This window comes from Nicotiana sylvestris, chromosome 12 (assembly GCF_000393655.2).
Source record: "Nicotiana sylvestris chromosome 12, ASM39365v2, whole genome shotgun sequence".
In the NCBI taxonomy this organism is placed as follows: domain Eukaryota; kingdom Viridiplantae; phylum Streptophyta; class Magnoliopsida; order Solanales; family Solanaceae; genus Nicotiana; species Nicotiana sylvestris.
Genome location: NC_091068.1, coordinates 82950550 through 82967357, shown reverse-complemented (window position 1 = coordinate 82967357; position 16808 = coordinate 82950550). Strand labels below are relative to the sequence as shown.

At 35.5% G+C, this 16808-nt stretch overlaps 1 protein-coding gene across 1 annotated transcript; it reads right to left on the bottom strand.

Annotated features, from left to right (window-relative positions):
* Nucleotides 1–1720: 1720 nt before the first annotated feature.
* On the bottom strand, nt 1721–3860 carry LOC104228641 (late embryogenesis abundant protein 46). The gene is made up of 2 exons (XM_009781126.2): nt 3702–3860; nt 1721–2259 (listed from the first exon to the last, which is right to left on the bottom strand). Exons 1-2 carry the CDS (start codon nt 3786–3788, stop codon nt 1876–1878), a joined length of 471 nt encoding a protein of 156 aa, XP_009779428.1. The 5' UTR covers nt 3789–3860; the 3' UTR covers nt 1721–1875.
* Nucleotides 3861–16808: the final 12948 nt, after the last annotated feature.

The following is a 16808-nucleotide window of genomic DNA, read 5'->3' as shown; positions in this document are numbered from 1 at the left end:
AATAATGATAACTGGCACTTCGTGAATAGTGGAGCCGTAAAAAAGCCTTGAAAAGGGCTGCAAAACTGTAGAACCAATGGAAAATAACACGGGTACGAAGCATTAAATGGAAGCGACAATTGAAGCGTCAATTTTGTCATAGCATTAATGATGACAACAATTCTCTTTTAATGAAATCCACTTCCCAAATATTCAACTGATGAATAAATGGAAAGTGGGGGGACTATCTGTATTGAGAAAAAATGTATTTAAATATAAAGGTGACGTGTCGAGACACGTAGATTGGTCAAATAGTCAAAGAATTACAACTAGCCAAGAGGCACGAGTTGCAACAGATACGAGCAAATGACAGAGGAAAAGGCACGGACAGTTATTCAAATAACTCAGCGCCCGTACCTACCTAAGTCATTTATGTCCGAGAATCAAAAGGAATGAATATGACAATAGAAAAGAGTGCAGATACGGCATTTAATAGGCATTAAATGTGGAATATGTTAGAGAATTTGTATTGAATGTAATGATTATGTAGCGTAGGATTCAATGTCTTTAATTACTCATAATAACCTCATTATGATTTGGGCAAAACGTATATCTCCAAGATATCTGATCAATTGTATGGACACGAAACACTATTGGATTATACTTTGGTTTATTTGTTTTTCTCCTAATTATATTCTTGCTACCCAAATTACTCTCTTTTACATATTTTTTCGATTATCATTAACCCGTGTTCTTCTAAATTCTAGCTTTGACTAAAATTTCATTTTTTGGCTAAACACTCCCCGACTGCTATTTATTTAAAAAAGGCAAGATAATTATGTATACAAATAAAATGTTTATATTGCCGGCAAAAGTCTATCAGTAAAGTAAAAAAAATAGAAAAAGAATTATGTACTATGGATCATCGAGATACTCCAGTTGACACAATGTATTTTTTATTTGTTTTTTTTGTTAATACACCAACGAAGACCATCAGTATTATAAAATAAAAATCCAAAATAATTATAAATGCAATTGCCTGTTACATTTTACCGATAGAGTTCAACATTATAACCAATGAAACTTTGACCGGTCAAAGTATCGTCATTTATCGAGAGTTATCCGTCAAAAGCTTTTAAAAAGATTAAAATTTAAAATGTTCAAATATACCGAAGGACTCTAAAGAAAAGCCCCTCGGAATAGCGATCTTTGTCGGTACTCCTGCATCGGTAAATAATTGATTTTTAGCAGACCAAATTGTGCTTAATGCACCTAAACTACTATTATATTCTTTAATATTTGAAAGTGTAGAAAAAACTGCTTCTAAATTTGCAAATTATCACTGAATTCACCTAAACGACCATTAACTTAAGCTAAATTGCCCCTTAAGTTCATTAATATATTAAATATATGTATTAATACTGTACGGAAACATATAAGTAGGAAAAATGACATCACTTGACATAAATTTTGTCTTGGTTTGTTGGTTATGTGCTTGATTTTGCTCTAAGAGGTCAAAGGTTCAAGCCTCAACTATTAGTTTTGTTGACCTTTTCTAACTTAAGATTCAACAAAACTAATAGAGCAAGACTATTTCTTGTCTAAAATATGATAATCAAAGTTATATTTCAGTTCTTCTATAAATTTCGACACCGCTTACAAAAATTCTACGCTAAAAGATGATGGAAGTTAAAAAGAAAAAGTAGAAAGAACAAAATTACCAATTGGATCAGTCAGAACATTGTATAAACTTTACCTATTTGTATTTCTTGAGACAGAGAATAAACCCATAGAACAAAAGTTCTTTATCAAACAACAAACATGAAGCACCAAAACAGAATGTCCTGAAACAACAAAGGCTTAAAGCCAAACATTTCAACTTATTCTAATCATATCCTAACTATAGTTACCACCAGTGCCGAAGCCCTGGTTTACCCCACCACCTACATGGGTATTATGTGCAGCGGAGGCCCTTTGAGTCCCAGTGGCCGTTCCAATGGGGTGAGATTGCACCACCCCGTCTGTCACTTGACCCATTGGCTCCCCAGTGCCGTGTCCTGGCAAGGCAGACATCTGGTGTGCACCAGTTGAGTGTCCAGTGGCTCCAGTGGTCGAGTTGGAATAATGTGGCCTGCCTGTGCCCGTGCCCCCGCCCTGGTGAATAGCTGCATTGCGGTCGTGAGTTGCCTGCTTGTTCATCTCTGCTTGGTTGATCCTTTCTTCCTTCTTTCCTGTTGCCATCTCCTTCTGTGTTGGATCATGGGCTGTCATTCTCTCCACCTGTTTGAATACGGAAAACTTACGGTAAAATGGTATCACTCTACACAAAGATGAACGAACACTACATCGAAGCAAGTTCAGAATTTAACTTTGATATATTTGATCTTTAAGGTTCTTAACACGCACCTGTTTTATAAGTTCAAATTTAACATTGACATTGAAATTTTGTTAGATATTCACATAAATAGTTTTGCTCCACGACATAAATACTGAATTCAGATAGAACATGAAAGTACTAAATTCAAATTAATACGTTGCTCAACAATCATAACATGATATGTTTTGGCGCCATCGACAATGCTCGAGTATACCTACAATCTATTTCACTAATGCAGGTACCAGGTAACTCTATTATTCAATATTTAGGCAGATTATCTTACATTTTTGTTTTTACTAAGATCAAAACAACAGTCTTCCATAATTTTTCACTCGCAATACCAAAGTATCCCTGCAACCTAAGAATATGAATATGTTTTACCAGGGGCGGCCCAACGAATTTTGTGGCCTAAAGCCAAACTTTATGAGGGGCCTTTATTTTTTAATTTTTTTTTAATTATTTATTTGAAGTCTATTTTTTTAGCTTTTCTTAGATACAAAGTTGTTAATAATTTTCTTATAATCAATAACTCCTAATAAATATTTCTCAATTGATAATATAACTAATCCATTTAACCTTTCTTGTGACATCTTAGGTAAGATTTCATTAATTTTAATTTTGAAAACTTCTTTCTGCTGAAGCGACGGTAACATGAGTTATTAACATTATTCCATAAGCAATTTAGACATATGAAAAAGAATTATATCTTTTTTATTTTATTAAGTGTAGATTTTAAACTGTTATCTTCTTATTGTATTATATTTCTTAATACTTTTATCAAAAAATAAATCCAAACCATTAAATACGAATGGATTATTATGCTTTAAGGAACATATAAGATTAAGGCAATATTTTTTTCTTCAAATTTTCAATATCTAGTGATCTTATTTTTTAAGGCCAAATAAAAAACCAAAAATATTTTCATATGTTGCAAATTGTTCAAATCTATTTTGAAGTGAAAAAATAACCTTGTCTATTATGTATAAAAGCAATCAAACTCTAAAGTACTCTTCGAAAGATTTTGAGATTTCGTTATCAACAATAGCATCAAATTGTTACTTCATATATATCACACGTTTCTTATGAAATTCGAGTTCGATATTCATTTCAAGTGCAATTTTCTTGGTAAAGAAATCAAATTTTTTCACTTTACAGAACTTTTTTAAAAGTTATACATAGTTTAATAGGTGTAACAAAAAATGGGACCCTAAAAAATACGGGACCTAAAGCGATTGCTTTACTTGCTTTATGGAAGGGGCGCCCAGTGTTTTACAAGAAAAATTACGTACAATGTACGCTTTGTGATGTTAATGGAAATGAAAGGAGAAAGAATAATAAAAAAAACCTTCTCTTGGACAACAGCTTTGGTCTTTTCCATGCCAGATTTTGCCGAAGCGGCGACGTTAGAGGCTTTTTCCTTCACGGACTGCATTTTCACTCTCTTTTAAATTTCCTTCTTTGCAATTCTTAAAAATAAAAATTCTGCAAAATGTACGAAGATAGTTATTTGCGTTCAATTTATGGAAAGGGCGTTATGTAGGGCAGTTTAAATACGTTGGTCTAAGGTTAACTGTATGACACGTGTCTGCATCATCGATCTTCATTCTGCTTTTAACATCTGTTAAGACAGGTGTTGGTTACATCATAATGTTAGCAAAGTAGGCTTTTTTCTGTGGTTGGATAAGATGTTTAATTTTAGATAAAATTCTGACAAACAATATATACAAGCGTTTATAAAAATGTCATCAAGTATATGCTCTTTTAATTTTTTGGAGAAGAAAAATGACCACCTAGATCCCTTCTAAAAGTATAGTGAAAAACTGATAGTTTCGATACTTGAGTCATAACAAAAAATTGGTAATTGATATATTGATCCCTTTTCGTCTAGTGATTAATGTTGCCTAACATCTTTACTATAGAAGAACTAGTATATGAATCGCATAATAATGCGTAGGTCATATATTTCTGGCAGAAATTTTCTGCTATGTATAAATAGGAGGAAATATTTGTTAAAAGAAGTAACTTGAATACCGTTTATCATTTGTGTACTAACGTGTCGAATAGTTATTTATCGAATATTTTTTTCAAATCATCCATTCTCAATTTATTCCATATTCAAATATATTCATACTACCCATTCCATTCTTGCTATAAATTAATATGACATTTTTTCAAAATAATGTATGCCTTTCTAAAAATGGTTCGTCAATTATACTAAGCTCTTCTAAATATAATATACTTGAGTAGGGTATCGACATCTCATTAACTGACCCTAATATAAAATAGGAGTTCAAATGAAACTCATTAAAATCCAATCGGTGATTGTTTTCAATCAAAAGGGCCACGTTCAAGTTGTTTAGTAAGATGTAGTCCGGCGTTCAGAACCAATTTAAATTTCGTGTTATCTAAGTTGGGAATCCACTTATATAGATTATTGGGCGAGTTTGCTTCGAGTAAAAATAATTTATCCGTCACTCACTATACACACCTAAATATATTAAGTGAATTAGCGCATACACAATCTAGTTGTCATTCCTTTCCTATGGGATTCTCTATGGAGGTTAGGAGTTAAAAATAAGCTTAAGCATTTTCTAAGAAAATGTATAATAAAGCTTAAAAGAGGGTAAATGGAAAATGAAGGGAAAATAAAATATTTAAGTTTCCCTCTTTGACAAAGGGACATTGTCCCATATTGGAGGAAGAAAAGGCTTTTGATGGGTATATATATAATTGCTCTTCTTCTAGCTCTTAAAAAGTTAAGAAGAACGTAAGCCGCGCGCCATCGTCGTCGCTCGGCTTCGGCTTCGGATTTGGTCAAAGCCAAATATCCAACTCCGAACCGGATCCGTGCGCGATCCAATTTATTTTCTTCCCGAAATTTTATATAAATTTCCCTCCCGTTTTTAAGTGATTGTTCTGAAGAGTTATAAGCTTTCAGAAACAGTACTTCCATTGGCTATAAATTCGTTTGAATCCTCAAATTTTTTCTTACGAATTTTCTGAGGGGAATAATTTTCTTAAGGACACACTGTGCATTCAGTGAGCTTGATTTATTCCAAAATTATTTTTCGATATTATTTTGACATTCTGTTGCTACTAACTTCTGTTTCTATTTCTTTTTCTATTTCAGAAAGTTTACTGTTGTATATTTATTACAAGTAATACAGATTGCCTAACAATCTTAAGGAAATTATTTTATTGTAATCTGTATATTTTGTTTTTGGTGATTAAAACCTGTGTGGTTTTCTACTCCTTCTGAATTTTTTCTATTCTGATTTGAAGATATAAAAACTTCATCGGAGTATTAAAATTCAGAAATGATTTAAAAAACATAAAAACTTCATCATTTTCTGTGAAATAATATATAAAAACTTCGATTTTTATTTATTAAACATACTGTCTATCGTTAATTATAGTACTGTTTATTGCTCCTTTTTTGCCATTAATTGAACTATTCTGTTGTTGATAGTGAGAAATGGCAATTGATAATAAAATTCTTCTGCGACTGTTGCGGCAACAACGATAGCCTCGTCAAGCCGAACTACTGTTCCATCGGCCGAAAAATTGGACAAATATTCTGGAGCCAACTTCAAAGGATGGCAACAAAGGGTGTTCTTCTGGTTTACCACACTTGATATGTAGAAATTCACCAGTGAAGAACCTCCAGTGCCTGCCGCGGACATGCTGGACAACGAGAAATTTATGATTGTTGAGGCGTGGAAACATGCAGATTTTCTTGGAGAAATTTCAAAAATTATCTTAAGCACATGGGAGCTAATATCATTGAGGAGATTTCTCCAAAAAGTAAGAAGAGAAAGAGGTCTTCTGGATAGACTAAGGAGCAGAACAAAAAGAAATTCAAGGGCAACTGCTACAATTATGAAAAAGCTGGTCACAAAATCCCTGATTGTCGTCTCCCGAAAAAGGTGTCACGACCCGAATTTCTCACCCTCGAGAGACGTGATGGTGCCTACTCGTAGAAGCTAGGCAAGCCACGAAATATAGAAATTCTAACTCTTTCATTTTAATCCTTTTATCAACTTGAATTAACAAGTAATCAACAATTTAAAGATTAACGATAACAGAATAAGCAGAAGACTTAAACAGCCACAAATGATCAAAATCAGTACTACAATGCCAATATACTCCTCTACTCGGATTCTGTCCCAATATTCACGGACTGTCTATGAGTACTACATACAAATGTCTGAAAAAGGAAATACAGTCTGTCTCGGAAACAAGTGAAGATAGAACGTATAATTGGATAGAAGAGAACGCCGGGCCCGCGGACACCTGCAGGACTACCTCGGGATCTCTAGATGGACTGAAGGCTAGCTCCCCAAGTGCTACTGTCCCAATGCTGCTCCGGTATCTGCACAGAGTGCAGAGTGTAGCATCAACACAACCGACCCCATGTGCTGGTAAATGCCTGACCTAACCCCGACGAGGTAGTGACGAGGCTAGGACCAGATTCCAGATAAAGCTGTGCAGTTCAAATATATACAACGGGAAAGAAATACAGAAATAAACAAGTAGAGATAGGAGGGGAAAACATGCGTTGGGGAATAGCAGGTAAAACAGAATATCAAGAGGATTATAAAGGAATCAAAATCCAACCACTAACAAGAATAAGGAATGCAAAGGCAGATTTCACTTTATTTTCACATCTTGTTGCAGGCGTGCAACCCGATCCCATTTCCTATACCACGTGGCAGGCGTGCAACCCGCTCCCATTTCATGTATCTTGTGGTAAGCGTACCACCCACTCCTATTTCATTATATCTTGTGGTAGGCGTACCACCCGCTCCCATTTCATTATATCTTGTGGTAGGCGTACCACCCGCTCCCATTTCATTATATCTTGTGGTAGGCGTACCACCCGCTCCCATTTCATTATATCTTGTGGTAGGCATACCACCCGCTCCCATTTACAAGCCAACAATAATCGCAAGGAATCCCGGCAAGGGAACAATAATATCAAACAAACACTCCAGCAAGGGAACAATGATATTTCAATACTATCCGGCAAGGGAATAATAATATCTCAACAATACCCCGGCAAGGGAACAATAATCACGTATTAAAACCATATGCACATGCCTCTCCCCTACACAAAGTACAAATCTCCCTTTTTCCCCCCTATAAAAACGTTCTGGTGATGGAAAATACAATATTATAAGCTCTAACTTCTAATAAAGATATTGTATTTTGTGACTAGATCAATATATAGAATTGTTTCTTATATGCATTTAAGTAGAAAGAAGTTATCCCTCCTATTTGGATTAAATTTATAAATAATTATTTAAATTCTATAGTATTTATTATAACTGCGCGAAGCGCAGACCAATTCTCTAGTTTATAATATAATCAGATCTTTCCAGCGCATATTACCAGATTCATGCCGAGTATTCACTCGATGGTGTACTGCTTAGCAGTTATATAAAGTTGAAGATTAATTTCATAAATGATCATTCAACTTTAAATTTATTTCATCGAAATTGTGAGTTTTATCTCACACAAAAACAAAATGAGAACCCAATGATGTATTACTATTACATTGGTAAAGTATGTGGGTTATCAGGTTTGGTAGGAAATGATTATTTTTTTAACGGCAAATGGCCAAATATACCCCTCTATTTTAAAATATTGTTTATCTGTACCCTTCGTTATACTCATATAATTGATAGAAAATATTGTTTATCTGTACACAAAAGGTTTTTGGGGTTTAGGAATGATATAACAACATACTCATATAATTGACAGAAAATAGCCCTAGTTATAGATATTAGTATCAAATAGCCAATAAATGTATATCACAATAATAATATGTATATCATAACTTTTTTCTTCTTCTTTGTCTATATCAACATGTATATTAAAATTTTATTTAATAACATCAATAAACTCTAAACAATCCAATTCCAAATGCTTAATTATAACTTTCTAATCATTCTTCCCAAAAAGTAAAAAATTGACCCCGGGCCCGCTTGGTCAAAACACGAGGTTTAGACCAAAACCCGATCACCCATTCATCCACGATCCTGAATATATAATTAGTTCCAAAATTCGACCCCAAAACGAGGTCCAAATCACAAATAATCAAAAAGCCCTAACTCTACCCAAATCCCTAATTTTCTACCATTAAGAATATGATTTAAGCCTAGAAATCTAATGGGTGTTAATGAAAATTGAAGAAAATGAATCTAAGATTACATACCTATGAAATGGTGGTGAAATCCCCTTTCAAAAATCGCCCAATTTGGAGTTTAGATGAAGAAGTTATGAGTTTGGAAGAAATCCCGTAATGGCTACTGTTTCTGGACTTTGAAAATAACTAGGCGAAATTGGTCATCGTGTTTGCGATGAGTTAGGTCTGATAGACCTTCGCGTTCATGGAAGATAGCTCGCATTCGCGGAGCTTTGGCTCCTCAAGAGTACGCGTTCGTGGGCCAGTGGTAGCGTTTGCGGTGCATAAAATGGTGACCCCTCCCCAGGCCTTTAACCTTACGGGTTCGCGAGTGCATGGACGCATTCGCGAAGAGTATTCCCCTCTCAGCCTCGCGTTCATGTCTCAAGCTTTGCGTTCGTGAAGAAGAAATCTGGCACTTGGGAGATTTGCCTTACGCGTTCGCGAGAGGGATCACGCGAACGCGAAGAGTAAAATCCCTGGGCACTGAACGGCAAAAACTTGCAACTTTTTGTGTTCCAAAAACCTTCCGAAACACACCTGAGCCCTCGGGGATCAAAACCAAACATACATACTAACTCAATAACATTATACGAACTTATCCGTGCGATCAAATCGCCAAAATAACCTCAATAACAATGAATTAAACCTCAAAATCGATGAAATATTTCAAAACTTCTTAAAGAATCAAACTTTGCATTTACGGTCCGAATCATGTCAAACGGATTCCATTTCTTACCAAACTTTACAAAGTTATCTTAAATCACATATAAGACCTATACCGGGTGCCGGAACCAAAATACGGGCCCGATACCAACATGTTCTAATCAAAATTCATTTCAAATTCCTTTAAACAATTTTAGAAAATAATTTCCTTTAAAAATTCATTTTTCGGGTTTGGGACCTTGAAATTCGATTCCGGGCATACGCCCAAATCTCATATTTTCCTACGAACCCTCCGGGACTGTCAAATCACGAGTCCGGGTCCGTTTAATCAAACATTGACCGAAATCAAATTAACTTATTTTATAGTCAAAATTTATCATTTTCCACAGATTTTCACATATAAGTTTTCCGGCTATGTGCCCGGATTGTGCACACAAATTGAGGTGATGCTAAAAGAGGTTTTCAAGGTCTCGGAGCGTAGAATTCAATTTAGAAACAAGTGATGACCTTTTGGGTCATCACAAAAGGATAAGAAGAAGGGACATGCCAACATAGTGGAGAAGAATAATGATATTGATGATCTATGTGCAATGCTTTCGGAATGAAACCTAGTTGAAAATCCGAAGGAGTGGTGGATTGACTCTAGAGGCACTTGACATGTTTGTGCTATTAAAGAAGCATTTGCGACTTACTCTACTGCTGGTCTTGAAGAAGAGCTTTCCATGGGAAATACTGCAACAACCAAGATTGAAGGTCATGAGAAGATATTCCTGAAGATGACTTTCGGTAAGGTGTTAATGCTCAACACCGTTCTTCATGTTCCTATTATTAGGAAGAATTTAGTTTCTACTTCTTTACTTGTTAAGAATGGATTCAAATGTGTATTTGTTTATGATAAAGTTGTTGTAAGAAAGAATGAAATGTATATTGGAAGGGGCTACCTCATCGAGGGCCTTTTCAAACTAAATGTAATGGTTGTTGATAATATGAATAAAATTTTAGCTTCTTCTTATTTATTGGAGTCAATGATTTATGGCATATTCGTTTAGGATATGTCAATTACAACCTTGCTGAAGTTAATTAATTTAGAACTATTTCCTATGTTCGAGTGTAATAAATCAAAAATATCAAATATGTGTTGAATTTAAGCTAGTAAAACATCCTTATAAGTCTGTTGAAAGGAATTCAAATCCATTAGACTTAATTCATACTGACATTTGTGATATGAAGTCGACACCATCTCGAGGTGGGGAAAGTATTTTATTGATGATTGCACTCGATATTGTTATGTTTATTTACTTAATAGTAAGGATGAAGCAATTGAAGCATTTAAGCAATACAAGAATGATGTGGAGAATCAATTGAATAAAAAGATCAAAATGATTAGAAGTGATAGGAGTGGAGAATATTAATCTTCGTTTGCAGAAATATATTCAGAATATGAATTATCCATGAAACTACTGTCCCATACATACCTCAATCCAATGGAATTGCGGAAAGAAAAAATCAGACATTAAAGATAATGATGAATTTCTTTATTACTAAGTTCCAGATTACCGCAGAGTTTGTGGGGGGAAGCTATCCTTATAGCTAACCGAATACTCAACAGAGTACACCACAACAAAACTCAATCTATTCCATATAAAAAATGAAAAGGAAGAAAACCTAACTTGAAATATTTCAAAGTATGGGGGTGCTCTGCAAATGTACAAGTACCTTTACCCAAAAGGGTAAAAATCAGACCAAAAATTGTGGATTGCGTTTTCATTAGATATGCTACAAACAGTAAAGCATGTCGGTTTTTGGTTCATAAATCTGATAATCCCGAAATTCATGTTAATACAGTAATTAAATCAGATAATGCTGAATTCTTTGAAAGCATCTATCCGTATAAAACTGAATGCGAGTCATTAAGTGAAGACCTAAACGACCACGAGAAGAACCAAAGGAAAATACTCCACGTGAAGAAGATCCAAGGCATAGCAAACGTCCAAGAACATCTACTTCATTTGGACTAGATTTTGTGACATTCTTGCTTGAAAATGAGCCTCAAACTTTTAAAGTAGCTATGTCATATTCAGATTCAACATTTTGGAAAGAGGCAGTCAATAGTGAGATTCAATCAATTTTGGATAACCATACATGGGAATTGGTTGATATTCCTTCGGAAAATAAGCCTTTAGGTTAAAAATGGATCTTTAAATAGAAAATAAAAGTTGATGGCACTATTGACAAATATAAGGCAAGACTTGTTGTCAAAGGTTATAGACAAAAGAAATGTCGTGATTACTTTGACACTTACTCGCCAGTAATGAGGATAACATCTATTAGGGTGTTAGTGGCACTGGCGGCCGTGTATGGTCTTGAAATCCATCAAATGAATGTTAAAACATCTTTCTTAAATGGAGAATTAGAGGAAGAGATTTACATGGAACAACTTAAGAGTTTTGTGATTCCGGGTAAAGAAAAGAAAGTGTGCAAACTAGTTATGTCGCTTTATGGACTTAAACAAGCCCCCAAACAATGGCATGCCAAATTTGATCAAATAATGTTGGCAAGTGGGTTTAAAATCAATGAGTTTGACAAATGTGTTTACATTAAAAATACTCCAGTTCATGAAGTTATTGTTTGTTTATATGTTGATAACATGTTGATAATGAGCAAAAATATGGCAGATATAAATGCTACTAAGTGCATGTTGGCTAGAAAATTCGACATGAAAGACTTAGGAGCTACTGACGTGATCTTAGAAACCAGAATTCACAAGACTCCACAAGGTCTAGCATTATCACAGTCTCACTACATTGAAAAAGTACTTGACAAGTTCAAGTATTTGGATTTCAAGATTGCCAAGACTCTAATTGACGTGAGTTATGCACTTCAAAAGAATGAAGGTGAAAGTGACTCACAACTGGACTATGCAAGTGTATTGGGAAGTGTGATGTATACCATGAATTGTACGCGACTAGATATAGCATGTGCTATTAGCAAACTAAGCCGGTTTACAAGTAATCCCAATCAAATACATTGGATGGTAATGAAACGAGTTTTTGGGTATCTGAAACATACCTAAAATTATGCTTTGTGTTATAACAAATATCCCTCTGTTATCGAGGGACATAGTGATGCAAATTAGATCACCGGATCATCCGAAGTTATATCTACGAGTGGATATGTTTTCATAATTGGGGGTGGAGCAGTGTTTTGGAAATAATCCAAACAAACGTGCATCGCCCGTTCTACAACGGAATATGAATTTATAGCTTTAGATAAGGCCGGTGAAGAAGTTGAATGGCTCCGGAATTTCTTAGAAGATATTCCATTTTGGCCCAAACCTTTGGTACTTATTTCTATACATTGTGATAGTCAAGTGGCAATAGGCAGGGTAGGGAGCGTTATGTATAATGAAAAATCTCATCATATATGATGGAGACACAATACCGTTAGACAACTACTCTCTAGTGATGTTATCATGATTTACTATGTAAAGTCAAGAGATAACGTATCAGATCTACTTACAAAAGGCCTATCTAGAGAGGCAGTTGAACGATCATCAAAAGGAATGGGGTTAAGGACTAGGACAAGTCATCATGGCGGTAACTCTACCTAGTAGACTAGAGATCCCAAGAGCTAGGTTCAAAGCGATCAAACAAAGTTATGAATAACGGTTCAACATTGTCAAATAACTCAACTCATTCTCGTGATGAAGACAATGTTCAAAAATCGAGGTAAAGCATTAAGGCTTTTTGATGAGTCAATAAAGCTTAAAGCTTTTTAATGATTTACTAAGTCTTGCAGGATATGACCAGATAAGGTATCTATAGGATTACACGTTTAGAAATCACCTATGTGAGTGTGAAGTGTAAGCCGTTTCAAGGGGAATGAAAGTAAAGGCCCATTCTTTACGCATTCATGAAACCAGGCGGTGTTCATGGCTGAAACGAATACAACCATGAGAACCATAGATGGTTAAGGGTTGATTGCATGACTTATGTTGTCTAGTTATACAACAAAGCTCAACAGGTAAAATATATCAAATCTACCGATTGACCGAGTATATCCGATATAAGTTAACTACGAAAAGTTCAAAGGAAAACCTACTTATCCAGATGCAATTAATTCTTGCATGTAAATCACACACACGTTCGTGCATTCCTTTATTTTTGTAATGACCCGACCAATCATTTTGAGCATATATTTGCTCGGTAGTTTGGGGGAACGAGTAGCTTCGTATGATGTATTAGGACTTGTGTGCAAAATTTGAGTTCATTTCGAGTTGATTTTGATATGTTTTGGCGTGAGTTTTTGGAAGTCGAAGTTCAAAAGTTTATTAAGTTTAATTTGAGGTGTGTTTCGTCGTTTCGATATTGTTATGTGTGTTTTGAGGCCTCGAGTAGGTCCGTTTATAATATGGAACTTGTTGTTATGTTCGTACGGGGTCCCGAGGGGATCAGATAAGTTTCAGATAGGTTTGGGCTACGTTGCGCTCGTTTTTCTTATATTTCAACGTCGTTTCTTCTAGAATAAATGGTACCACATTGAACAAATGAGCTCCGATTTTTATTTTGATTGAAACATTAGATCCGTATCGTAATTATGGAGCCATAGAAAAAAGAATAATCAAATTTGGATATCGTATGAGGATTTTACGGTCATTTTACTAAGAATTGAGTTGTCAGATTTTTTTTAGATTAATTACAAAATTGCCACTGACTGCGTATTTAAAAATATGCACTATTTTCAAATATTGAAACCAACATATCTCCTTCAGTATAAGGTCAAATGGAGTGATTCAAGAGCCTAACATGTCTAGCATTTCACAAGGAATCCATTAGAGGCATCAAAAGTAAGTTTCAAGATCTTTTGGCATAAGAAACGAGGCAGAATAGTGTTAAAATGAGGGTTTTGTGCATTTAACATATTTTGAATTGGGGAGCTCGAAATTGGACAATTTTCGAGGCCATTTTCGGCATATGAATTGGGATGAGTGTTCTCTATTCGGTTTTAGTTATATTTCGTGAATCTATATTCGATTTTAGCTTTTGGTTGATGAATTTTAAAAAAGAAATTAGGGTTTTGGCCTAAAGTATCATAATATGAAAATTTGAGTTTTGAACACCGATTCGGAGTCGGATTTGAGTGAAAATAGTATGGTTGAACTCGTAATTAATGGATTGACGGACTTTGTGAGTTTTGTCGGGTTCCTAGGTGCGGGCTCAGGTTGGGTTTTTTGCCGATTTTGGGCTTTTGATTGAAGATTCGACCTTTTTCAATTGAGATTGGTTCCTTTAGCATTGTTTGATGTATTTGAGTTATTTTTGGTTAGTTTCGAGCCATTCGGAGGTCAGAACACGTGATATGACATTTTTGGACCATCGCTTGGCTTGCTCGGTATTGGAATTGGCTTGTTCGAGGTAAGTGACTCTTCTAAACTTAGTGCTGAGGGTATGAAACCCTGAATTACGTGTTATGTGATTGGTGTTGAGGTAACGCACATGCTAGTTGACGGGCATGCACCCTGTGAATTGTGACTCTGTTGTTTTCCATGGTAATGTATAATGGCCCTATCATGTTGATATCTGTGTTTTCAACATGTGATAAAGTAATTGAGCTATTAATCATGCTAGATATCATGTTTAGGATTTATGCCGATATTGTTGGGACCATAGTGGTCATTTTCTTGCTGTCATCCTACTGGTTTTCATTGATATTTTGTACTTAGTCATATTCATGCATTTATATCAAATCTCAGTCTCAGTTATTATTTATTGGTACATTATATCATTGCTCTGAGTTAGTCTTCATGTCATTTTGAGTTGGTGGGTTAGACTGGAGAGATTGATGACTAAGTGAGGCCGAGAGCCTGATTATGAGTGACAGTTATGGGATCGAACTGCACGCCGCAACATGTTATATTGATTTATGCTTGGATCTGGCTTGTGATAGCGCTGGGCTGAAGGAGCCCCTCCAGAGTCTGTACACACCCGCAGTGAGCACGATTAACTATATTGAGGGATGGATTTTTCCTGGACATAGATCTTGTCTGAAGCATTTATATACCTGGAGATGGATCTTCTCCATGGGGCCGGATTGGTCTTCCTTGGTACTGAGTGACTGATGGTCAGTGATATATATATTCTGAGATGGATCTTCCCTGGGCCAAATGGGCCATATACAGTACCGAGTGGTTTAGCATGATGAGTGGAAAGTGTGAGACAATGAGATTGAGTAATCTGAGAGTGTGCGTACATGATTCATCTAAGAGATACATGGCATTGGTATGCACACATGACATACATGAATAGAGATGCATTTTTCCTCATGCTGTATGTTATCACGTCATTCATGACTTTTACACACATTGATATGTGACATAGAAAAGTATTTCACACTTGTTATCTGGAAAGAAAATGAAACATCTTATTTATTATGAAAAGTTTTTTTTAGAAAAATTACAGTTTTCAAACTATCTCATATTTTACGATGATTTCGGTAAAGGATTTGAGTTTCATTGAAATTCTTGAAAAGCGAAACTATTTTCGGAAAACTGTGAAAAAGCTGAGCATTTTATCTCTAAGTTACTTCCTCATTTATATGCTCTACTTTGTTATGAGCTCCTGTTGGTTATTGGTGTTGGACCCGGCCTATATTCTAGCTCGTCACTACTTTCAACCTATGGTTAGGTTTGTTACTTACCAGTATATGGGGTCGGTTATACTGATACTACACTTCTGCACATTGCGTGCATATGTTGTCTGCTGTTGTTTCTGTGTTCGATGGTTTCTGGATTTGAAGATGTACCTGCATTCCGGCTGTAGCTTCCTCTTGTTCATGGTAGCCGTAGATTTATAAAACTCTGCTTATGTACTTTTCAAGCAGAAGATGTATTTACTTCATATCAACTTTGTAAATTTTATTCTTAGAAGCGCATGATTTGTACTACCAGTCCTTGGAAAAGTGTATAAGATTTAGATAATTCTCTTATTTAAACTGCCTTATTAAATATTATGGGAATTGGATAGTATAGTGGGCTTACCTAGCGGATTGGCTTAGGTGCTATCACAACTAGTGGATTTTTGGGTCGTGACAGTTTGGTATCAGAGCTCTAGGTTCATAGGTTCTACAAGTCATTAGCAAGTGTCTAGTAGAGTCTTGTGGATCGGTATGATGACGTCCATACCTATCTTCGAGAGGCAACAGGACATCTAGGATATAGTTCCCATCTTTCTTTCCTTATCGTGCATCATCGATTCAGCTTGAAGCGTAATCCTTTGAATTCCTTCCACGCATTCGTATGCGCACATGAGCGCTCGGTATTAGCTGTGCATCGACGACTTGTGATTCCATGAAAGAGGTGCGAGATGTGATTTTTGTATACTAATGATGGGCCAGTTTGGAGGACTTGAGATCTGGTTTTGACTGTAGCTTGAGCACTGAGGTATTGATTGTGTGAGCACATACTTGAGGATTTATATGTTCGGTAGTGTACCTATTAGTGGAAATTTATGGTTGGATGGCTACGTGATGAGTATGATGTGACTGCGAGATATGTTCATATGATTTGAATGCGACGAGAATGGTCTGCTCGAGGTGTAGAAA